This window comes from Arachis hypogaea, chromosome 5, assembly GCF_003086295.3.
Source record: "Arachis hypogaea cultivar Tifrunner chromosome 5, arahy.Tifrunner.gnm2.J5K5, whole genome shotgun sequence".
Lineage (NCBI taxonomy): Eukaryota > Viridiplantae > Streptophyta > Magnoliopsida > Fabales > Fabaceae > Arachis > Arachis hypogaea.
In genome coordinates this window covers 49,682,953-49,708,446 of record NC_092040.1, presented here as the reverse complement: position 1 = coordinate 49,708,446, position 25,494 = coordinate 49,682,953, and the positions used below count along the sequence as shown (strand labels likewise).

At 38.9% G+C, this 25,494-nt stretch overlaps 1 protein-coding gene across 1 annotated transcript; it reads right to left on the bottom strand.

The window, feature by feature from the left end:
* Window positions 1-684: 684 nt before the first annotated feature.
* Window positions 685-993, bottom strand: LOC140173202 (uncharacterized). The gene has a single exon (XM_072195960.1). It carries the CDS (start codon window positions 991-993, stop codon window positions 685-687), a length of 309 nt encoding a protein of 102 aa, XP_072052061.1.
* Between the last annotated feature and the right edge of the window lie 24,501 nt (window positions 994-25,494).

Genomic DNA, 25,494 nt, shown 5'->3' with positions numbered 1-25,494 from the left:
CAATACAAAACCCTAAAATTTTCAAATTTTTGAAAGGAAAAGCTAAGAGAGATTTTGTGATTTCCTTACTAGTTTCTGGGGTGGGTTTTGTAGAGCTCTCCATGTTGATCGCATGACCACAAATGGTGCGGCGATCAGAGCTCCGTAGCTTAAGTTATGAGCTTGGGAAGATGATGATCAATAGTGAAATGGAAACTCTCTTCCCTCTTCTCTTCTCAACTGGGTGGTGTGTTTATGAGAGTGTTGTGTGCTGATGGGTTCATTAATGGAGGGTTTTATATGTTGGGCTTGGGCCCAATTGGGCTTGGTCCAACCCGTTAGTATTTTTTTTAACCCGTTTGGCCCAACTTTGGCCCAAAACTTTAAAATAAATGCCCGGATTTCAATTTTTAATATTTTCCAGAGGTTTTCTACTGTTTTTAATTATTCTCATGCAGTACCGGATAGACTTGAACCTGTTCGACCGATTCGGCTGCCGGTTCGTGGTTTTACTCGGTTTTTTTACAGAAAATACATTTTCTGACTCACAAAAATCTATTGAGTAAAAAAATCATATTTATATTTTCTAATTCTCATTCTAAATTTTTGAAACCTAATTTAGGCAATTTAATTATTTAATTAGACGGTTAATTATTCTCAGTTCTTACATTCTCCCCACCAAATAAGAAATTTTGTCCTCAAAATTTAGTGATTACCTGAGAATAGCTTGGGATAATCCTTTCGCATCTCGAACTCCAATTCCCGAGTATGCTCTTCCACTCCTGCTCTCTTCCAAGCAACTTTAACTAATGAAACTTTATTTCCTCGCAGTTTCTTCACACTAGTGTCGTCAATACGCACCGGCGTGACTTGAAATGTCAAGTTTTCCCTCAACTCGACCGACTCGGGCTCTAACACATGAGCCGCATCTGACGTGTATTTACGGAGTCGTGACACGTGGAATACATCATGCAAGTTAGACAAGTGAGGCGGCAAAGCTACTTGATATGCCATCGGCCTGAATCACCTCAGAATCTCAAACGGTCCTATGAATCTTGGATTCAGCTTCTTGGTTTTAATCACTCTTCCAATCCTAATTGTTGGTGTAACCCTAAAAATACATGCTCTCCTACTTCAAATTCCAATGGTTTTCTTCTCTGATCTGCATAACTTTTCTATCGACTCTGTGCAGTTAGAATCCTCTCCCAAATCTTCTTAATCTTCTCAGTTGTTTCTGCTACCAAGTCAGGACCTAAAATACTTACTTCACCAGTCTTATACCAACAAAGTGAAGATTGGCACTTCCGTCAATATAGAGCCTCATACGGAGCCATCCCAATGCTCGCATGAAAGCTATTGTTGTACGTAAATTCCACCAATGGCATGTAACAGTCCCAACTTCCAGGTTGATCCAAAATACACGCCCTTAGCATATCTTCCAACATCTGAATAGTCCTTTCTGACTATCTATCAGTTTGCAGATGATATGATGTGCAAAGATATAGTCTCATACCGAAAGCTCTTTGGAAAGCTCCCCAAAACCTTGATGTGAATTGGGGATCACGATCTGATACTATGCTCGTTGGCACGCCGTATAACCTTATGATCTCCTTGGTGTACAACCTTGCCAGCTCCTCCATAGAATAGTTCACTCGAATAGGTAGGAAGTGAGCAGACTTGGTTAAGCGATCCACGATCACCCAAACCGCATCAAATCCTGACCTTGTCCTCGATAAACTGGTCACAAAATCCATTGCAATTCCTTCCCACTTCCACTGAGGAATCTCAAGTGGCTGTAACATTCCCGACGGTTTTTGGTGCTCTATCTTCACCTTCTGACATGTCAGGAACTTAGACACAACTGTAGTTACATCACCTTTCATCCCAGGCTACCAGAACACCTTCTTTAAATCATGGTACATCTTAGTACTTCCTGGGTGAATGGAAAACCCACTATTGTGAGCTTCCAACAACAATTCTTGCCTCAAACCCCCGACATCCGGTATAGAGATTCTCTCCTTATAACTCCACAACCCTTCATCATCCTTAGCAAACTCCTCATGCCTTTTCTTGCCAATTGGTTGAAATAATTGGTGACTATTTTGATCATCTTGCTGAGCCATCTGAATCTCTGTTTAAAACGTACTTGAAATCTGCAACTTATTTAAACAAGCTCTTTCGGAAACTTCACCAATATCCAGCCTAAGATCTACAAACTTATCCACTAACTCCTCTTCCTTTATTCTCATCTAAGCTATCGTTAAAGACTTCCGACTCAATGCATCCGCCACCACGTTCGCCTTCCCAGGGTTATAACTCAATTCAAAATCATAATCTTTTAGCAGCTCCATCCACCTCCTCTGACGTATATTGAGCTCATTCTGATCAAAGATGTATTTGAGACTCTTATGATTAGAAAAGACACTAAACCTCACTCCGTACAAGTGGTGCCTCAAAATCTTCAATGCATACACAATCGCCGCTAATTCCAAGTCATAAGTTGGGTAATTTACCTCATGCGGTCTCAGCTGACGTGATGTGAAAGCCACCACATTTCGGTGTTACATCAACACGCAACCCAAACCCTTCAAGGAAGCATTACAGTATACTTCAAACAGTTCATGCAGTTCTGGTAAAATCAAAACAGGCGCTGAAGTTAACTTTTGTTTCAAGATCTGAAAACTTTCTTCACACTCCGACGTCCACACAAACGGCACCTCCTTCCTTGTCAACTTAGTCATCTGTAGTGCAATCTGGAAAAATCCTTCAATAAATCTCCAATAACATCCGGCCAAACCCAAGAAACTTCTAACCTCCGTCACCGTCGTTGGTCTCTCCCATTCCATCACCGCCTCTACATTCGAAGGATCTACAACTATTCCTCCTTTGCTTACTACGTGTCCTAGGAACTTTACTTCTTCCTTCCAGAACTCACACTTGGACAACTTAGCATACAATTTTCGCTCCTTTAAAATTTGCAACACAATCCTCAAATGTTCCTCATGCTCCTTCACTGTCTTAGAATAAACTAAGATGTCGTCTATGAAAACCACCATGAATTTGTCCAAAAAAGGAAAAAATACTCTGTTCATGTAATCCATGAATACAGTAGGTGCACTCGTTAACCCAAAGGACATCACAGCAAACTCGTAGTGTCCATAGCGCGTCCTAAACGCAATTTTTGGAATGTCATCCTCCTTCACCCTTATCTGATGATAACCGGATCTTAAGTCAATCTTTGAAAACACTACAGCTCCTTGCAGTTGATCCATCAAGTCATCTATACTTGGCAACTGGTACTTGTTTTACACAGTCACTTTGTTCAACTGTCGGTAATCTACACAAGGTCACATTCCTCCATCCTTTTTCTTCACCAATAAAACTAGCGCTCCCCACGGAGATACACTCGGTCAAATGAACCTCTTGTTCAGAAGCTCTTCCAACTGAGTTTTTAATTCTGCCAGCTTTATCGGAGCCATTCTATATGGCGCAATTGATACTGGTCTGGCTCCCGGCACCAATTAAATCGCAAATTCAATCTCCCTTTGAGGTGGGAACTCAGGAATATCTTCCGAGAACACTTTCGGAAAGTCTCTAACTACCGAGATTTGATCTAACTTCTGATTATCACCTAATGCATTTGCAACCAACAGTATATAACCCTGACACTCTTCCCCCACTAAAGTGCACCATTACAGAGTTCAGGTAATAACCCTCAGCTACCACTACTCCATTTTCTCCTTCCGGCATAAATCGAATTGACCGCTCAAAGAAATCCAACAAAACTCAATTCTTTGACATCCAATCAAACCCCAATATCATCTCTAACCCAACCATTGGTAAACAAATCAACTCATGCACGAAGTCTCTACCCTCAAGCTTGAAACCTACTTGCCTACAACCTAACCTAGTTACCACCGTCTGATGCAGAGTATGTACATGCAATTCAAATGCTAATTCTGACAGTTTCAAGTCTAGTTTCTCAACTTTGTCAAATGAAATAAATGAATGCTAAGGTTTTTTCACCAATTAAGCATATACCTCTCAACAACAGATCCCGCCTTAGCAGCATCTTTGGCATTCACAGCAAATTCTTGCCCTTGGAGTTGACTCTGACCCGCATTCGGGTTTTTCCCACGAGTGCAATCTCTCACAATGTGACCAGGCAAACTATAGTTGAAGCAACCACCTATACCAATCTTGCAAGAGTCATTTGGATGAAAACGTCTACAAAGATCACAAATTAAATCCGGAGAAACCTTCCTCTGATTCCCTCTCCCTTTGCCATGCTGGTACTGATCATAAATGTTCTTTCTGAAGCTTCCTTGACCTTAAGGTGCATGTCCTCCTTTCTTGAAATTCTGACCCTTCGGCTGAAAGTACTTGCCACGTCCACAATTATTGTTTTTTCCATGAGTGTCCCTTGACGAGGCTACCGTCTTTGCACATTCCTCAATAACTCTCACCTTGTTCACAAGATCGGAGAAGATCCGAATCTTCAAAAGAGCCACAACAGTCATGATATTGTCCTTCAAGCCCCTTTGATACTTAATGCATTTCCAGCTTTGATAGGTCTCCAGGGCACCCTGACACAACCTAGAGAATCTACAGAGCTCCTTAAATCGACTAGTATAGTCCGCCACAGACAAGAAACCTTGCTTCAGCTACATAAGTTCCATCTCCTTTGCTTCCCTTGCAGATTCAGGAAAGTACTTCTTATAGAAAGCAGTTTGGAATACATCCTAAGGGATGTCGGCATTCTGAAGTTGTAGCAAGCGGCATTTTCTTTTCCACCAATGCTGAGCCTCTCCCAAAAGCTGATACGCAGCAAACTCTATATACTGGTTGTTCGCGGGTTGGTTTGGGTTCCGCACTCCCATATCCGATACCCGAACCAATCACTAACAAAGAACATCGGTTTGGTTCAGATTAAACCTAATTACCCATTGGTTTGGACAGGTAATCGGGTACTCGCTACCCGTCCTCACCCCTACCAGAAATGGATTTTTGCACTAAAAAGACTGTTTTACCCCCCTTACTAGTTATTTGTTTGGTATTTAAGGGATTATATTCATGTTATTCGTACATCATTACCATCATTCAGCCCTATTTTCATTTATACATTATATTTTTATTTCAGTATGAGTTTCTAAACCTCCTAGGTTGAGGGAAGGAATGATAAGCGGATAATTTATACGCTTTTTGGCATTGTTTTTATATAATTTTTAGTATGTTTTATTCACTTTTTAGTATATTTTTATTAGTTTTTAAGCAAAATTCACATTTCTAGACTTTACTATGATTTTATGTATTTTTCTATGATTTCAGGTATTTTTATGCTGAAATTGAGGGACCTGAGCAAAAATCTGATTCAGAGGCTAAAGAAGGACTGCTGATGTTGTTGGTTTCTGACCTCCCTGCACTCGAAACTAAATCTTTGGAACTACAGAAGTTTAAATGGCACGCTCTCAACTGCGTTGGAAAGTAGACATCTAGGGCTTTCCATCAATATATAATAGTCTATGCTTTTCTCGAGTTTAGATGATGTAAACTGGCGTTTAACGCCAACTTTCTGCCCTATTCTGGCGTTAAACGCCAGAAACAAGTTGCAAAGTAGAGTTAAACGCCAGAAACAAGTTACAAACTGGCGTTTAACTCCAAGGAAGACCTCTACACGTGAAAGCTTCAATGCTCAGGCCAAGCACACACCAAGTGGGCCCGGAAGTGGATTTCTGCATCATTTACTCATTTCTGTAACCCTAGTAACTAGTTTAGTATAAATAGAACTTTTTACTATTGTACTCACATCTTTGGATCATCTTTGGATTACCTTTTGATCCTTTGATCACATTTTAGAGGCTGGCCTCTCAGCCATGCCTGGACCTTATTTTTATGTATTTTCAATGGTGGAGTTTCTACACACCATAGATTAAGGTGTGGAGCTCTGCTGTTCCTCGAGTATTTATGCAAAGTACTCTTGTTCTTTTATTCAATTTATGCTTATTCTTATTCTAAGATATTCATTCACACACAAGAACATGATGAATGTGATGATTATGTGACGCTCATCACCATTCTCACTTATGAACGCGTGATTGACAACCACTTCCGTTCTACATGAAAACAAGCTAGAATGTGTTTCTCTTGGATTCCTGGTCCATGCATTTGATTGCCTCTCCTGACAACAGAGCCTTTAATTCCTTGCGATCAGAGTCTTCGTGATATAAGCTAGAATTAATTGGCAGCATTCTTGAGATCCGGAAAGTCGAAACCTTGTATGTGGTATTCCGAGTAGGATCTAGGATGGGATGACTGTGACGAGCTTCAAACTCGCGACTGTAGGGCGTGGTGACAGACGCAAAAGGATAGTAAATCCTATTCCTACACGATCGAGAACCGACAGATGATTAGCCCTACGTAACCCGTAGCTGGACCATTTTCACTGAGAGGATGGACGGTAGCCATTGACAACGGTGATCCCCCTACAAACAGCTTGCCATAGAAAGGAGTATGAAGGATTGGATGAAGGCAGTAGGAAAGCAGAGATTCAAAAGGAATGAGGCATCTCCACACACTTATCTGAAATTCCCACCAATGAATTACATAAGTATCTCTATCTTTATTTTACGTTTTATTTATCTTTTTATTATTAAAACTCCATAACCATTTGAATCCGCCTAACTGAGATTTACAACGTGACCATAGCTTGCTTCAAGCCGACAATCTCCGTGGGATCGACCCTTACTCACGTAAGGTTTATTACTTGGACGACCTGATAGCGAGAATTGCGTTGCTTAGGAATTTCTCTTATAGAAAGAAGAATTTCGTTGTAAGCATAGCTCCAAACCAACAAACAAATCTCACATCAAATTAAATTTGGTTGTCACAAGTAACAAACCCCAAATGAAAATTAACCGATGTATTTAGACTCCGGGTCGTCTCATAAGGAATTGCAATGAAGTGTATGATTATTGGCTAGGAAGGAACAAAAGGGGTTTGGTTTTTAAAAGGGCAAGAAAATAAATGGCAAGAAAAATAAATCAAGCAAATAACTAAAGAAAGCAAGTAATAAAGAGAGACATTCATGGCAAGGTTTAAGATCATAGGCTTTCTATCCTAGTCATACAATGATTAATTCATCTTATCTAGTCAACTCCAACAAATAGGGAGAAAGTCAAGCAAGACTAATCAATCATATCACAATAATAAACAAGAATTTATCTCATTTCGTCATCCCCAACATTGGAAGAAGGTATACGTTATCTTCCATGAGAGAAAGTCAAACAAGACTAGTTAACCTCAATCCAAATGTACTAATCAACTTACTAATAGAATTAGCAAAAGATTAAAGTTAATGAAAATCATATTAACTAACAACTCTAGATCACCAACATTAGTTGGGTATTCATGACTCAAGATTGCCTAATTACTCTTTTCAAGGCAAGAATGCTCAAAATCTACTCTAAAGCCCAACCAAGCATTTTGTCAAATACTTGGGTACAAATGGAAAGTATGGTAAATGTGCAAGAATAGTAAAATATACCAACTACAAATTGCAAGGAATGTAAATCCAGAACTCAAATCATCAATGAAAGAACATCAAACATCAAATCTCATTAAAAAAAATCTAAATCCAACATGAGTGTTCATGAACATATAAGAGACATAAAAGTAAAATTAACAAGAGAACTAAGAAGAATAGAGTAGTAGAAACAAGAAATTGTAGAAGAAATAAGATGAGAACAATAATCAAAACCTAGATCTAAGATGGAATTAAGCTAACCTAACCTAATTCTAGAGAGAAGAGGGAGCTTCTCTCTCTAGAAACTAACCTATATGATGCTATACTACCAAACAATTGCTCCCCCATTGTCCAAACTTGAATTCTGCATAAAATAGCATTAGAAATGAGTTGGGTTGGGGCCAAAGGGCTTCAGAAATCGCTGGGGGCGATTTCACTTTAGTGGGCCACGAGTGCGCGTGCGCGCCCCTAAACGCGAAGCAACATATGGTAAATTTTATATCATTTCGAAGCCCCTGATGTTAGCTTTCCAATGCAACTAAAACCGCCTCATTTGGACCTCTGTAGCTCAAGTTATGGTTGATTGAGTGCGAAGAGGTCAGGCTTGACAGCTTTACGATTCCTTCATTTCTTCATGAGTTCTCCCACTTTGCATGCTTTTCTCCTCACTTCTTCCATCCAATACTTGCCTTATGAACCTTAAATTACTCAACAAATATATCAAGGCATTGAATGGAATTAAAGTGAATTAAATTTAGCTATTTTAAGGCCTAAAAAGAATATTTTCACACTTAAGCACAAATCTAGGGAGAATTACAAAATCATACTATTTCATTGAATAAATATGAGAAAAGTTGATAAATCTCCCAAATTAAGCACAAGATAAACCACAAAATCGGGGTTTATCACGACCCAGTACATTTGCTGGTTAGTTGTGCGAAGTTGTGAAAAAGAGTGATATTATAATTGTGCGTACCAAGTTGTTGGCGCCATTGAGATCACAATTTCGTACACCAAGTTTTTGGCGCCGTTGCAGGGGATTGTTTGAGTTTGGACAACTAACGGTTCATCTTGTTGCTCAGATTAGGTAATTTTCTTCTTATTTTATTTTCAAAAAGTTTTCAAAAATATTTCAAAAAAATTTTCTTGTTTTTTCGTTTTTCAAAAAAATAATTTTCGAAAAAAAATCTAAAAAATTTGATCAAATTATAAAAAAGAAAAATATTTTGTGTTTCTTGTTTGAGTCCAGTGTCAATTTTTGAGTTTGGTGTCAATTGCATCTTTTTAATTTTCTAAAAAAAATTTGAAAATTCATGCATTGCATTCTTCATGATCTTCAAGTTGTTCTTGATAAGTCTTCTTGTTTGATCTTCATATTTTCTTGTTTTGCGTCTTTATTGATCCTTGACCCCTCAGGATCTGTGGACCCCACAGGATCCCCACCTACTCTACCTCTCTCTATCTCTCACTCAGCAATCAAATCATACTCTCTTCCCTATATTCTCCTCACCAATCACCTCAATATCTCTTCCCCAAAAACCCTACCTACCTCACTTTAAAATTCAAACACTTTTCCCTCCCAAACCCAATCATAATGACCGAAACCCAACCCTCCTCTCACCCCTATATAAACCCCTCACTACTCCTTCATATTCACACAACACATACACCTTTCCACCATCTTGGCCGAATTCACTCTCTCCCTCAATCTCCTCTATTTTCTACTTCTTCCCCTTCTTTCTTTCTTCTTTTGCTCAAGGACGAGCAAACCTTTTAAGTTTGGTGTAGTAAAAATATTGCTTCTTGTTTTTCCATAACCATTTATGGCACCTAAGGCTGGAGAAACCTCTTGAAAGAGAAAATGAAAGGCAAAAGCTTCCACCTCCAAGTCATGGGAGATGGAGAGATTCATCTCAAAAGTCCATCAAGACCACTTCTATGAAGTTGTGGCCAAGAAGAAGGTGATCCCTGAGGTCCCTTTCATGCTAAAAAAAATGAGTATCCGGAGATCCGACATGAAATCCAAAGAAGAGGTTGGGAAGTTCTCACCAACCCTATTCAACAAGTCGGAATCTTAATGGTTCAAGAGTTCTATGCGAATGCATAGATCACTAGGAACCATGATCAAAGTATGAACTCGAATCCAAAGAATTGGCTTACAATAGTTTAGGGGAAATACTTATATTTCAGTCCAGAAAATGTAAGGTTGGCGTTCTACTTGCCAATTATGCAAGAAAATGCACGTCCCTACACTAGAAGTGTCAACTTTGATCAAAGGTTGGACCAAGTCCTCATGGACATATGTGTGGAAGGAGCTCAATAGAAAAGAGACTCAAGAGGCAATTCGGTTCAATTGAGAAGATCGGACCTTAAGCCTGTGGCTATAGGATGGTTGGAGTTCATCCAACGCTCCATCATTCCTACTAGCAACCGATCTGAAGTGACTGTTGATCGGGACATCATAATCCATAGTATCATGATTGGGGAGGAAGTGTAAGTTCATGAGATCATACCTCTAGAACTCTACAAGGTGGCTGACAAGTCATCCACCTTGGCAAGGTTAGCCTTTCCTCATCTCATTTGTCATCTATGCAATTTGGCTGGGATTGACATAGAAGGAGACATCCTCATTGAAGAGGACAAGCCCATTACTAAGAAAAGGATAGAGCAAACAAGAGAGCTCATTCATGGACCTCAACAAGAGCATGAGGAGGATCCTCATCAAGAAATCCCTGAGATGCCTCAAGGGATGCAATTTCCTCTACACAACTATTGGGAGCAACTCAACACCTCGTTGGAAGGCTTGAGTTACAACATGGACCAACTAAGGGTGGAGCATCAAGAACACTCCATCAAGAGCACTCCATCAAAGATCTTTGAGGGAGGAGCAACAAAGGCAAGGAAGAGACATAGAGGAGCTTAGGCGTTTGATGAGCGGATAATTTATACGCTTTTGGCATTGTTTTTAGGTATTTTTTAGTAGGATCTAGCAACTTTTAGGGATATTTTCATTAGTTTTTATGCAAAATTCCCATTTCTGGAATTTACTATGAATTTGTGTGTTTTTCTATGATTTCAGGTATTTTCTGGCTGAAATTGAGGGACCTAAGCAAAAATTTGATTCAAACTGAAAAAGGACTGCTGATGCTGTTGGATTCTGACCTCCCTGCACTCTAAATGGATTTTCTGGTGCTACGGAACTCCAAATGGTGCGCTCTCAACTGCGTTGGAAGGTAGACATCCAGGTATTTCCAGAAATATAGAATAGTCCATACTTTGTTTGAGTTTAGATCACACAAACTGGCGTTCAACGCCAGTTCCATGCTGTATTCTGGAGTAAAACGCCAGAAACACGTCACAGACCAGAGTTAAACGCCAAACAGACGTTACAACTTGGCGTTTAACTCCAAGAGAAGCCTCTGCACGTGTAAAGCTCAAGCTCATCCCAAGCACACACCAAAGTGGACCCCGGAAGTGGATTTCTGCACTTAGATTAAGGGTGTGGAGCTCTGCTGTACCTCGAGTTTTAATTCAATTACTACTATTTTCTATTCACTTCAGCTTATTCTTGTTCTAAGATATTCATTGCACTTCAACCTGATGGATGTGATGATCCATGACACTCATCATCATCCATCCTTATGAACGTGTGCTTGACAACCACTTTCGTTTTACCTTAGACCGAGTGTGTATCTCTTGGATTCCTTAATTAGAGTCTTCGTGGTATAAGCTAGAATTATTGGCAGCCATTCTTGAGAATCCGGAAAGTCTAAACCTTGTCTGTGGTATTCCGAGTAGGATTCAGAGATTGAATGACTGTGACGAGCTTCAAACTCGTGATTGTTGGGCGTAGTGACAGACGCAAAAGAATCAATGGATTCTATTCCGACATGATCGAGAACCGACAGATGATTAGCCGTGCTGTGACAAGAGCATTTGGACCATTTTCACTGAGAGGATGGGAAGTAGCCATTGACAAAGGTGATGCCCTACATACAACTTGCCATAGAAAGGAGTAAGAATGATTGGATGAAAGCAGGAGGAAAGCAGAGATTCAGAAGGAACACAGCATCTTCATGCGCTTATCTGAAATTTCCACTAAAGTATCTCTATCTTTATTTTATGCTTTATTTATCTTTATATTCGAAAACCATTACCACCATTTGAATTCGCCTAACTGAGATTTACAAGATGACCATAGCTTGCTTCATACCAACAATCTCTGTGGGATCGACCCTTACTCACGTAAGGTTTATTACTTGGACGACTCAGTGCACTTGCTGGTTAGTTGTGTGAAGTTGTGAAGAATGTGAGTGAACCATAGTAGTGGGCACCAAGATTTTGGAGTCATTGCTAAGAATTGTTCAAGTTATGAAAAGAGTAAATCTCAATTTTACCTATCAAGTTATTGGCGCTGTTGCCGGGGATTATTTGAGTTTGGACAACTGATTGTTCATCTTGTTGCTCAGATTAGGTAATTTTATTTTCAAAAAGTTTTCAAAAATATTTCAAAAATTTTTTTCTCTTTTTCGTTTTTCTAAAGATTATTTTCGAAAAAACCAAAAAAAATTTAATTAATTAATAAAATCATAAAAACTAAAAATATTTTATATTTCTTGTTTGAGTCTAGTGTCAATTTTTAAGTTTGGTGTCAATTGCATGTTTTAAAAACTTTTGCATTTTTTCGAAAACTCATGCATGGTGTTCTTCATGATCTTCAAGTTGTTCTTGGTAAGTCTTCTTGTTTGATCTTGATATTTTCTTGTTTTGTGTTTTTTGTTGTTTCTCATATGCATTTTTGAATTCTTAGTGTCTAAATATGAAAATTTCTAAGTTTGGTATCTTGCATGTTTTTCTTTTCTTGAAAATTTTTCAAAAATAAGTCTTGATGTTCATCTTGATCTTCAAAGTGTTTTTGGTGTTCATCTAGATATTCATAGTGTTCTTGCATGCATTAAGTGTTTTGATCCAAAATTTTCATGTTTTGGGTCATAATTGTGTTTTTTCTCTCTCCTCATTAAAAATTCAAAAATAAAAAAATATCTTTTCCTTATTTTTCTCATAATTTTTGAAAATTTGAGTTGACTTAGTCAAAAATTTTTAAAACTTAGCTATTTCTTATAAGTTAAGTCAAATTTTTAATTTAAAAAAAATCCTATCTTTTCAAAATCTTTTTCAAAAAATCAAATCTTTTTCATTTTTTTATTATTTTCGAAAATTTTTGAAATTTATTTTCAAAATCTTTTTCTTATCTTTATTTCAAAATTTCGAAAACTTTACTAATAATTAATGTGATTAATTCAAAAATTTGAAGTTTGTTACTTTCTTGTTAAGAAAGGTTCAATCTTTAAATTCTAGAGTCATATCTTTTAGTTTCTTGTTAGTCAAGTAATCAATTTTAATTTTAAAAAATCATATCTTTTTAATCTTATCTTTTTCAAAATCATATCTTTTTCAAAACTGATTTCAAAAATCTTTTCTAACTTCCTATCTTTTCAAAATTGATTTTCAAATCTTTTTCAACTAACTAATTAACTTTTTTGTTTGTTTCTTATCTTTTTCAAAACCACCTAACTACTTTTCTCTCTCTAATTTTCGAAAATTACCTCCCTCTTTTTAAAAATTCTTTTTTTAACTAATTGTTTCAAATTTTAATTTTTATTTTATTCCTTTTCTTAATTTTTGAATTTTAACTTTAATATTTTTTATTTTAGTTAATTTTTGAAAACTCTTCTCTCTCATCTCTTTTTATTTATTTATTCATTTACTAACACTTCTCTTCATCTTAAAATTCAAACCCCCTCTTCCTCTCTGAGTTCGAATTTTCCTCTTTTCCTTCTTCTATTCTTTTCTTCTTCTACTAGCATAAAGGAATCTCTCTACTGTGATAAAGAGGATCCCTATTATTATTTTCTGTTCTCTTCTTTTTCATATGAGCAGGAGCAAGGACAAGGATATTCTTGTTGAAGAATATCCTGAACCTGAAAGGACCCTAAGGAGGAAGCTAAGGGAAGCTAAAGCACAACCCTCTGGAGAGGACTTGACAGAAATTTTCGAAAAAGAAGAGGAGATGGCAGCCGAAAATAATAACAACAACAATAACGCAAGGAGGATGCTTGGTGACTATACTATACCTACTTCCAGATTTGATGGAAGAAGCATCTCAATCCCTGCCATTGGAGCAAACAATTTTGAGCTGAAGCCTCAACTAGTTGCTCTAATGCAACAGAACTGCAAGTTTCATGGACTTCTATCAGAAGATCCCTACCAGTTTTTAACTGAGCTTTTACAGATCTGTGAGACTGTTAAGACTAATGGAGTAGATCTTGAAGTCTACAGGCTCATGCTTTTCCCTTTTGCTGTAAGAGAGAGAGCTAGAACATGGTTGGACTCAACCTAAAGATAGCATGGACTCTTGGAATAAGCTGGTCACGGCCTTCTTGACCAAGTTCTTTCCTCCTCAAAAGCTGAGCAAACTTAGAGTGGATGTTCAAACCTTTAAGCAAAAAGATGGTGAATCCCTCTATGAAGTTTGGAAAAGATACAAGCAGATGACCAAAAGGTGTCCTTCTGACATGCTTTCAGAGTGGACCATTCTGGATATATTCTATTATGGTCTATCTGAGTTCTCTAAGATGTCACTGGACCATTCTGCAGGTGGATCCATGCACCTAAAGAAAACGCCTGCAGAAGCTCAAGAACTTATTGAGATGGTTGCAAACAACCAATTCATGTACACTTCTGAGAGGAATCTTGTGAGTAACGGGACGCCTCAGAGGAAGGGAGTTCTTGAAATTGATGCTTTGAATGCCAAATTGGCTCATAACAAAATGTTGACTCAGCAAGTCAACATGATTTCTCAAAGTCTGAATGGATGGCAAAATGCATCCAACAGTACTAAAGAGGCATCTCCTGAAGAAGAAGCTTATGATCCTGAGAACCCTATAATGGCAGAGGTAAATTACATGGGTGAACCTTATGGAAACACCTATAATTCCTCATGGAGAAATCATCCAAATTTCTCATGGAAGGATCAACAGAAGCCTCAACAAGGCTTTAATAATGGTGGAAGAAACATGCTTAGCAAGAGCAAGCCTTTTCCATCATCTTCTTAGCAATAGACAAAGAATTCTGAGCAGAGCCCCTCTAGCTTAGCAAACATAGTCTCTGATCTGTCTAAGGCCACTTTAAGTTTCATGAGTGAAATAAGGTCCTCCATTAGAAATTTGGAGGCACAACTGGCCCAGCTGAGTAAGAAAATCACTGAAACTCCTCCTAGTACTCTCCCTAGCAACACAGAAGAGAATCCAAAAAGAGAGTTCAAGGCCATTGATATAACTGGTGCACAAAATTGCAATCACACTTTTGCAATCCGCACAACTAACCAGCAAGTGCACTGGGTCGTCCAAGTAATACCTTACGTGAGTAAGGGTCAAATCCCACGGAGATTGTTGGCTTGAAGCAAGCTATGGTTATCTTATTATTCTTAGTCAGGATATAATATCAATAATAATTTTTAGTTTTAATTGTAAAAAGTAAAAGAGCATGAAATAAATACTTATTATGCAGTAATGGAGAATATGTTGGAGTTTTGGAGATGCTTTGTCCTCTGAATTCCTGCAACATAATGCTTTCTCACTTTCATAAATGAAAGGCTCCTTCCATGGCAAGCTGTATGTAGGGCATCGCCGTTGTGAATGGCTACTTCCCATCCTCTCAGTGAAAATGGTCCAAATGCTCTGTCACAGCACGGCTAATTATCTGTCGGTTCTCGATCATGTCGGAATAAGATCCATTGATCCTTTTGCGTCTGTCACTACGCCCAACACTCGCGAGTTTTAAGCTCGTCACAGTCATCCAATCCCAGAATCCTACTCGGAATACCACAGACAAGGTTTAGACTTTCTGAATTCTCAAGGATGCTGCCAATGGATTCTAGCTTATACCACGAAGATTCTGATTAAGGAATCGAAGAGATACTCATCCAATCTAATGTAGAATGGAGGTGGTTGTTAGGCACACGTTCATGGATTGAGGAAGGTGATGAGTGTCACGGATCATCACCTTCTTCATAGTGAAGCGCAAATGAATATCTTAGATTGGAACAAGCGTGTTTGAATGGAAAATAGAAATCATTGCATTTATTCATTGAGACGCTGCAGAGCTCCTCACCCCCAACAATGGAGTTTAGAGACTCATGCCATCAAAAAGTACAAAATTCAGATCTAAAATGTCATGAGATACAAAATAAGTCTCTAAAAGTTGTTTAAATACTAAACTAGTGGCCTAGGTTTACAGAAAATGAGTAAACTAAGATGAATAGTGCAGAAATCCACTTCTGGGGCCCACTTGGTGTGTGCTGGGGCTAAGACTTAAGCTTCTCACATGCCTGGGCTGTTTCTGGAGTCGAACGCCAGGTTGTAACCTGTTTCTGGCGTTAAACTCCAACTTGCAACCTGTTTCTGGCGCTGAACGCCAGACTACAACCTGGAACTAGCGTTGAACGCCAGTTTATGTCGTCTATCTTCGTGCAAAAGATGTACTATTATATATTGCTGGAAAGCCCTGGATGTCTACTTTCAAACCCAATTAAGAGCGTGCCAATTGGACTCCTATAGCTCCAAAAATTCCATTCTGAGTGCAGGGAGGTCTGAATCCAACAACATTAGCAGTCCTTTTTTAGCCTAAATCAGATTTTTGCTCAGCTCCCTCAATTTCAGCCAAAAAATACCTGAAATCACAAAAAAACGCACAAAATCATAGTAAAGTCCAGAAATATGAATTTTGCTTAAAAACTAATAAAAATATACTAAAAACTAACTAAAACACACTAAAATCTACATGAAATTACCCCCAAAAAGCGTATAAAATATCTGCTCATCACAACATCAAACTTAAACTGTTGCTTGTCCCCAAGAAACTAGATAAATAAAATAGGATAAAAAGAAATTAAGAAGCAATAATATCTCAGAGTTTTAAGTGAAGCTCAGATTCCAATTAGATGAGCGGGACTAGTAGCTTTTTGCTTCTGAACAGTTTTGGCATCTCACTTTATCCTTTGAAATTCAAAATGATTGGCATCCATAGGAACTCAGAGTTCAGATAGTATTATTGATTCTCCTAGGTTAGTATGTTGATTCTTGAACACAGTCACTTTATTTTCCAGTATTACCACCGGATACATAAATGCCACAGACACATAACTAGGTGAACCTTTTCAGATTGTGACTTAGCTTTGCTAGAGTCCCCAATTAGAGGTGTCCAGAGTTCTTAAGCACACTCTTTTACTTTGGATCACGACTTTAACCACTCAGTCTCAAGCTTTTCACTTGGACCTGCATGCCATAAGCACATTGTTAGGGACAGCTTGATTTAGCCGCTCAGGCCTGGATTTATTTCCTTGGGCCCTCCTATCCATTGATGCTCAAAGCCTTGGATCCTTTTCACCCTTGCCTTTTGGTTTAAAGGGCTATTGGATTTTTCTATCTCTTTTGCTTTTTTTCTTTTTTTTTTAAGAACTCAAAAAAAATATTGCCTCTTTATTCTAAAAATCTACTATTTTATTCATGTTTGATGATGATGAGTAAAATAAATTATATCTTAATTGGAGATAAAATCAAAATAGATATACTAATTACTACTACTCATATATAACTTCTAAAGTAAATTCCTAATAAGAACAATTATCACAGAGTTAAGGCTAAGATTAGAACTCAACAACCTTTAGTTTGGAAGATGATGGGTGCTCCTTCAACCTATGGGGTGTCTAGTCCTTCAAGAGACAGCTTCTGGCGCTTCAGCTTCTATATCTCTGGATATTCGTCAGATTGAATTTAACTTCCGGGATCACTGATCTCAGACCCATTATTTTGTGGTAATGGTCTGCATGTTCTTTGGTTAAGAACTTCTCTTGATTCCAAAGTGGTTTTGGAATATTCTCTTTCTTGCCTCTTGAAGTGGTTTGTTTTCCCTTAGGTGCCATCATCTTGATGAGTTTTAGCTCAGTGATCACGTAAAAACACACTAAACTTAGAGGTTTGCTTGTCCTCAAGCAAAAACAAAAAGGAAAAGAAAAGAATGGAAGGAGAGGAAATTTCAAAAATTCAAAAGGTATGATGAGATTTTGAAAAAGATTTGACAAGAATTCAAAAAGATAGATGAGTTTTGAAAAAGATTTGAAAAGAGATTGAAGAAGAATGAAGAAATATTTTTAGGATTAAGAATTCTTTTGCATTTTGAAGTTGAAAGTTGAGAATTTGTAACATGTTTATGCAAGAAATCATGAATTGAAACATGAAAAATGAAAGAAATTTGAGTTGAAAACAAATTCACCTCCTCCCCATAATCCTGGCGTTAAACACCCAAACGCTGCATGGTTTAGGCGTTTAGTGCCCATCTGTAGCTTCTCCTGGACGTTTAACGCCCAGCTGTTGCTTCTGGCTGGCGTTAAATGCCAGGAATTCCTTTATTACTAGCCGTTTTTCTGAACGCCCAGGACGCTGTAAATCTAGCATTCAACGCCCAGAAGGTGCTTCTTTCTGGCGTTGAACGCCCAGATGGCTATCTCTACTGGCGTTGAACGCCCAGTAGATGCTTCTTTTGGGCGTTCAACGCCCAAAACAGCTCTTATTGGCTTTTTCGCACCAGTGAGCTTCCTTTTTGCTGTTTTATCCTCTGAATCCTTCTGTAACTCTGTGAACTCAAGCAATTGCTATTTTACCTTTGAAGATAATTGACATAAACCTATAAAAATCAATTAATTGAAAAATAAGTTTTGTTAATGGCTGGGTTGCCTCCCAGCAAGCGCTTCTTTATTGTCTTTAGCTGGACTATTACTGAGCTTTTAATCAAGTCTCAGTCTTGAGCATTCTTGCTCAAAATTGCTTTCAAGATAATGTTTGACTCTCTGTCCATTAACAATGAACTTTTTGTTAGAATCATTATCCTGAAGCTCTACGTAACCATATGGTGACACACTTGTAATCACATATGGTCCTCTCCACCGGGATTTCAATTTCCCGGGGAATAATCTAAGCCTAGAATTAAACAGCAGAACTTTCTGCCTTGGCTCGAAGACTCTGGATGACAGCTTCTTGTCATGCTATCTTTTTGCTTTTTTTTTGTAAATTTTTGTATTTTTGAAAGCATTGAGTCTGAATTCATCTAGCTCATTTAACTGGAGCAATCGTTTTTCTCCAACTAATTTGGCATCAAAGTTTAGGAATCTGGTTACCCAGTAGGCCTTATGTTCCAGTTCCACTGGCAAGTGACAGGCTTTTTCATACACAAGCTGGTATGGAGAGGTCCCTATAGGAGTCTTGAATGCTGTTCTATATGCCCACAGAGCATCATCCAAGCTTCTTGTCCAATCCCTTCTACGGTTACTCACAGTCCATTCCAGGATTCTTTTAAGTTCTCTATTAGAGACTTTAGCTTGTCCATTTGTCTGTGGATGATATGGAGTGGCCACCCTATGGCTAACTCCATATCGAACCAAAGCAGAGCTGTTTATTGCAGAAATGAGTGCCCCCATCACTGATTAGTAATATAGGGATACCAAATCTGCTGAAGATGTATTTCTGGAGGAATTTCAGCACTGTCTTAGTATCATTAGTAGGTGTTGCAATAGCTTCAACCCATTTGGATACATAATCCACTGCCACCAGAATATAAGTGTTTGAGTATGATGGTGGGAAAGGCCCCATGGAGTCAATACCCCATACATCAAACAACTCAATCTCTAAGATCCCTTGTTGAGGCATGGCATAACTGTGAGGCAGATTGCTAGATCTTTGGCAACTGTCATAATTAAGTACAAACACTCAGGAGTCTTTATAGAGAGTAGGTTAGTAGAAGCCACATTAGAGAACTCTTGTGGCTGTTCGCTCACTTCCAAAATGTCCTCCATACTGTGATCCATGGCAGTGCCAGAGGATCTTCTGTGCTTCTTCTTTAGGCACATATCTACAGATTACTCCATCTGCACATCTCTTGAAGAGATATGGTTCATCCCAAAGATAGTACTTTGCATCAGTAATCAATTTCTTAGATTGCTGCCTACTGTACTCTTTGGGTATGAATCTCACTACCTTGTAGTTTGCAATGTCTGCAAACCATGACACTTCCTGGATGGCAAAGAGTTGCTCATCTGGAAAGTTTTTAGAGATCTCAGTAGGAGGGAGGGACGCCCCTTCTACTGGTTCTATTCGGGACAAGTGATCTGCTACTTGGTTTTCTGTCCCTTTTCTGTCTCTTATTTCTATATCAAACTCTTGCAGAAGCAACACCCATCTGATGAGTCTGGGTTTTGAATCCTGCTTTGTGAGTAGATATTTAAGAGCAGCGTGGTCAGTGTACACAATCACTTTTGATCCTACTAAATAAGATCTGAACTTGTCAATGGCATAAACCACTGTAAGTAACTCTTTTTCTGTGGTTGTGTAGTTCTTTTGTGCGTCATTTAAAATACGACTGGCATAGTAAATGACGTGCAGAAGCTTGTCATGCCTTTGTCCCAACACTGCACCAATGGCATGGTCACTGGCATCACACATCAGTTCAAATGGTAATGTCTAGTCTGGTGCAGAGATGACTGGTGTTGTGACCAGCTTAGCTTTCAGAGTCTCAAATGCCTACAGACATTCCTTATCAAAGATAAATGGCGTGTCAGCAGCTACTAGCAGATTACTCAGAGGTTTGGCAATTCTTGAAAAATCTTTTATAAACCTCCTATAGAATCCTGCATGCCCCAGAAAGCTTCTGATTGCCTTAACATTGGCAGGTGGTGGTAATTTTTCAATTACCTCTACCTTAGCTTGATCCACCTCTATTCCCTTGTTCGAAATTTTGTGCCCAAGGACAATTCCTTCAGTCACCATAAAGTGACATTTTCCCAGTTTAAAACCAGGTTAGTCTCTTGGCACCTCTTTAAAACAAGTACTAGATGGTCAAGACAGGAGCTGAATGAGTCTACAAATACTGAAAAGTCATCCATGAAGACTTCCAGAAATTTTTTCACCATATCAGAGAAAATAGAGAGCATGCACCTTTGAAAGGTTGCAGGTGCATTGCACAGGCTAAATGGCATCCTTCTGTATGCAAATACGCCGGATGGACATGTGAATGCTATTTTCTCTTGATCTTGGAGATCTACTGCAATTTGATTATAAACTAAATATCCATCCAGGAAGCAGTAGTATTCATGACCTGCTAGTCTTTCTAGCATTTGGTCTATGAATGGTAAAGGAAAATGATCCTTTCTGGTAGCTGTATTGAGCCTTCTGTAATCAATACATATACGCCACCCTGTAACTGTTCTTGTAGGAACCAGTTTATTTTTTTCATTATGAACCACTGTCATACCACCCTTCTTAGGGACAACTTGGACAAGGCTTACCCAGGGGCTATCAGAAATGGGATAAATAATCCTAGCCTCTATTAATTTAGTGACCTCCTTCTGCACCACCTCCTTCATGGCTGGATTCAGCCGCCTCTGTGGTTGAACCACTGGCTTAGCGTCACCCTCCAATAGGATATTGTGCATGCACCTGGCAGGGCTAATGCCCTTAAGATCACTGATGGACCACCCAAGAGCTGTCTTGTGTGTCCTTAGCACTTGAATTAGTGCTTCCTCTTCCTGTGGCTCTAAGGTAGAGCTTATGATTACAGGAAAGGTATCACCTTCTCCCAAAAATACATATTTCAGGGATGGTGGTAATGGTTTGAGCTCGGGTTTGGGAGGTTTCTCCTCTTCCTGAGGGATTTTCAGAGGTTCTATTATTCTCTCTGGTTCCTCTAGATCAGGCTGAGCATCTTTAAAGATATCCTCTAGCTCTGATTCGAGACTCTCATTCATATTGACCTCTTTTACCAGAGAGTCAATAATATCAATGCTCATGCAATCATTTTGGGTGTCTGGATGCTGCATAGCTTTGACAACATTCAACTTAAACTCGTCCTCATTGACTCTCAGGGTCACTTCCCCTTTTTAGATGTCAATGAGGGTTCGTCCAGTTGCTAGGAAAGGTCTTCCTAGAATGAGAGTTGCACTCTTGTGCTCCTCCATTTCCAGCACCACAAAGTCAGTGGGAAAGGCAAATGGCCCAACCTTAACAATCATGTCTTCAATCACGCCTGATGAGTATTTAATGGAGCCATCAGCAAGTTGGAGACATATCTGGGTTGGTTTGACTTCTTCAGTCAAACCAAGCTTTCTGATAGTAGATGCAGGTATTAGGTTGATACTTGCCCCAAGATCACATAAAGCTTGCTTGGTACAAGTACCCTCTAATGTGCATGGTATCGTAAAGCTTCCAGGATCTTTAATCTTCTCAGGTAAGCTTTTCAGAATGACTGCACTGCATTCTTCAGTGAGGTAAACCTTTTCAGTTTCCCTCCAATTCTTCTTATGACTTAAGATCTCTTTCATGAACTTAGCATAAGAGGGTATTTGCTCAAGTGCCTCTGCAAACGGAATCTTTATTTCAAGAGTCCTGAGATAGTCTGCAAAGCGGGCAAATTGCTTCTCCTGTTCCGCTTGACGGAGTTTTTGAGGATAAGGCATTTTGGCTTTGTATTCCTCAACCTTACTTACTGTAGGTTTATTGCCTACAGATGTGGGTTGAGAAGCCTTTCTAGAGGGGCTGCTATCAGCACTTGTATGTGTCTGATCTCCCATTGGCGTTTGAATGCCAGGGGTGGAAGCTGGAGTGGCGTTAGATGCCAACTCCTTACCTGTTTCTGGCGTCTGAACGCCAGAACTGTGCTTCCTTTGGGCGTTCAACGCCAATTCCTTGCCTGTTTCTGGCGTTGAACGCCAGGACTGAGCATGGGTTGGGCATTCAACGCCATCTCTCCACCCTTTTTCTGGCGTTTGAGCGCCAGAATTATTCCTCTCTGGGCTATGATTGTCCTCAGAGGAATTTTGGGTAGTAGTTTGCTCATTTCTTGGCTTTCTGCTGCCTTGAAGTGAGGTATTTAATATTTTCCCATTTCTTAATTGAACTGCTTGGCACTCTTCTATTATTTATTTTGACAATTGTTGTCCTGTTTGCTTCAACTGCACTTCCATATTCATATTAGCCATTCTTGTTTCTTGCAATATCTCCGTGAATTCGGCTAGCTGTTTTGTTAGAAAATCTAATTGATGATTGAATTCAGTAGCTTGTTCTGTAGGACTTAGTTCAGCAGTTACTGTTTTAGCCTCTTCTTTCATGGAAGGTTCACTGCTTAGATACAGATGCTGATTTTTGACAACTTTATCAATGAGAAAAGTGATCACCAATAACGCCTGCGAAGCCATTCATTTACTACGTTAATAGCCACGTTAACTAAGTTAACGTGGTAGTTAACGTAGAAGAAAAAGGGGAACTCCACGTTAACGAGAAAAGTGAACACCACTAACGTTGGGAAACTAGGCAATGTCCCACGTTAAGAGTCACATTAACTTAGTTAACGTGAACTCTAACGTGGAAGAGGAGCAACAACGCCAACGTTAGTGACACTCACTTTTGTCACTAACGTTGGATCATTAGCATTGCCTATGTTAATTCTCACGTTAAGATTGTTAACGTGAAAGTTAATGTGGAGTTGAATTCAAAGAACCAACGTTAGTAACACTCACTTTTGTCACTAACGTTGGGAGATGGCTTCATTTACTACATTAAGAGCCACGTTAACTTAGTTAACGTGAGTCCTAACGTAGGAACTTTAGGCAATTGGAGTGTTAGTGACAAAGGTGAGTGTCACTAATGCTCTCGAAGGTGAAGAACACCCACGTTAAGAGCCACGTTAGCTAAGCTAACGTGAGACTTAACGTAGGGGCAAGAGGCAAGCCAACGTTAATGGGAAAAGTGAGTCCCATTAACGTTTGCGAAAAGGGGCACAAGCCAACGTTAATGGGAAAAGTGAGTCCCGTTAACGTTGGCCAAGGATTGAATAGGAGACGATAGTAGTCACGTTAAGACTACTAACATTGGAGTTAACGTGGGTATATAAGGGTGGAACGTTAGTGGAAAAAATGAATGCCACTAACGCTCTCACACCCAAAAATGTGACTCAATGTTAATCCCACTAAATGCCCAAGCCTAACTCATATTTCTCTGCAAGCTGGGCCCATTAAAGATGAGAACTGTTTCAACTCAAGGTCCAGAGCCCACATCCAAAACTTGAAGAACTCACTAGTAGATCATGAGGAGTAGTATATATAGGAGTAGTTTTGAACTAGAGAGCAGCTTGGCACTTCTGGGCACTACTCTCTATAGATTTACTTTTTCTATACTTTAGCATGGATTCTTTTTTTCTGCTATTCTTCATTTCTAGAGCTATGAACAACTAAACCCCTTTCATTGGGTTAGGGAGCTCTGTTGTAATTTGATGGATCAATTATAGTTTTCATTCTTCTTCTTCTTTCTTTTCTCTTGATCTTACTAGAAAGCTTTCAATCTTAACTCAATTGGTTAGTTGTCTTGGAAAAGAAACTCTCCATAATTGGATCTCCTTTGAGCCTTGGAAAAGGGATGAAGAGATCATGCTAGAAATGCTTTCTCATGTTGGACCAAATTGGGGTTTGGATGGATATTGTGACATGTAATCCTACCAACACTTTGATTTGGGAATACATGTGGTATAATCAGTGACCACACTTCATCTCTTCCCATGAGCAATTAAATCAAGGAATTGGGCAATTGTTCAAGCTTAGAGAGATTGGATTGCCAAAGAATTGGGATCCAATCACTTAAGATTGCCAAGGAGATCAATGAATGCATTGATTGAGGAAGAGATAAGAATGAACTTGATCCAGAGAATACAATATCTCCTGAACCCAATGATTTCCCCATATCTTATCTTACCCATTCTCTTTACTTTCTGCCATTTAATTTCATGCTTATTACCCCAACTCCCTATTTAAGATTCTGCACTTTAATTCCTGCTATTTACTTTCCAGTCATTTAATTTTTTGCAAATTCCAAATCCAATTTCTGCTCAGCTCAACTTGCACTTTCTTCTAACTAAAATTGCTTGACCAATCAATCCCTGTGGGATTCGACCTCACTCTACTGTGAGTTTTACTTGACGACAATTCGGTATACTTGCCGAAGGAAAATTTGTTGAGAGACAAGTTTTCACGCATCAAGTTTATGGCGCCATTGCCGGAGATTGATTTTGAATCAACAATGATTAAGTTTGAAGATCACTAGATTAAGCATTTTTCCTTTTTGTTTAGTTTATTCAGTCAATTTCTGTTAGTTGTTTTGATTTTTTCCTCACCCCTGCACCCCCTTAGTTTTGTTTCGTTCTTCATTTCTTTGTTTATTATAATTCTGCTCACTAACCCACTAACTGTTTGATAATTTGCATCACTCAAACTAACAATTACTCTAACAAAACTAGTTTCAGCATTTCATCTCCTACTGTGCAATGTGTATGACAGGGAAAAGAGAAGGAGCTTCAACATCCTTTGATTCAGAACCTGAAAGAACCCTTTGGAGATGACGAAGGGAAACAAGAGGAAAAAGGATTATTGGTGCTGAGGAAGCAGAGGAAGAATATTTTGAACCCAACATGGAAGAGAATTTGGAGAATAACCATGAAGAGGAGGCTCATAATCAAGGTCATGCCAACCGTGCTGGACAAGAAAAGAGGGTCTTAGGATCCTATATCAATCCTAATCTTGGAAACTATAGGAGCAGCATTCAGAAACCCACTATACATGCCAACAATTTCAAGCTAAAACCCCAGCTCATCACTTTGGTGCAAAATAATTGCTCATTTGGAGGAGGTGCTCAAGAAGACCCTAACCAACACTTGACCACCTTCTTGAGGATTTGTGACACGGTGAAGTCCAATGGAGTCCACCCTGATGTCTATAGGTTGCTCTTGTTCCCCTTTTCACTCAGGGACAAGGCATCCAAGTGGCTTGAATCCTTTCCAAAGGAGAGCTTGACTAATTGGGAAGAAGTAGTGAATACATTTTTGGCAAGGTTTTACCCACC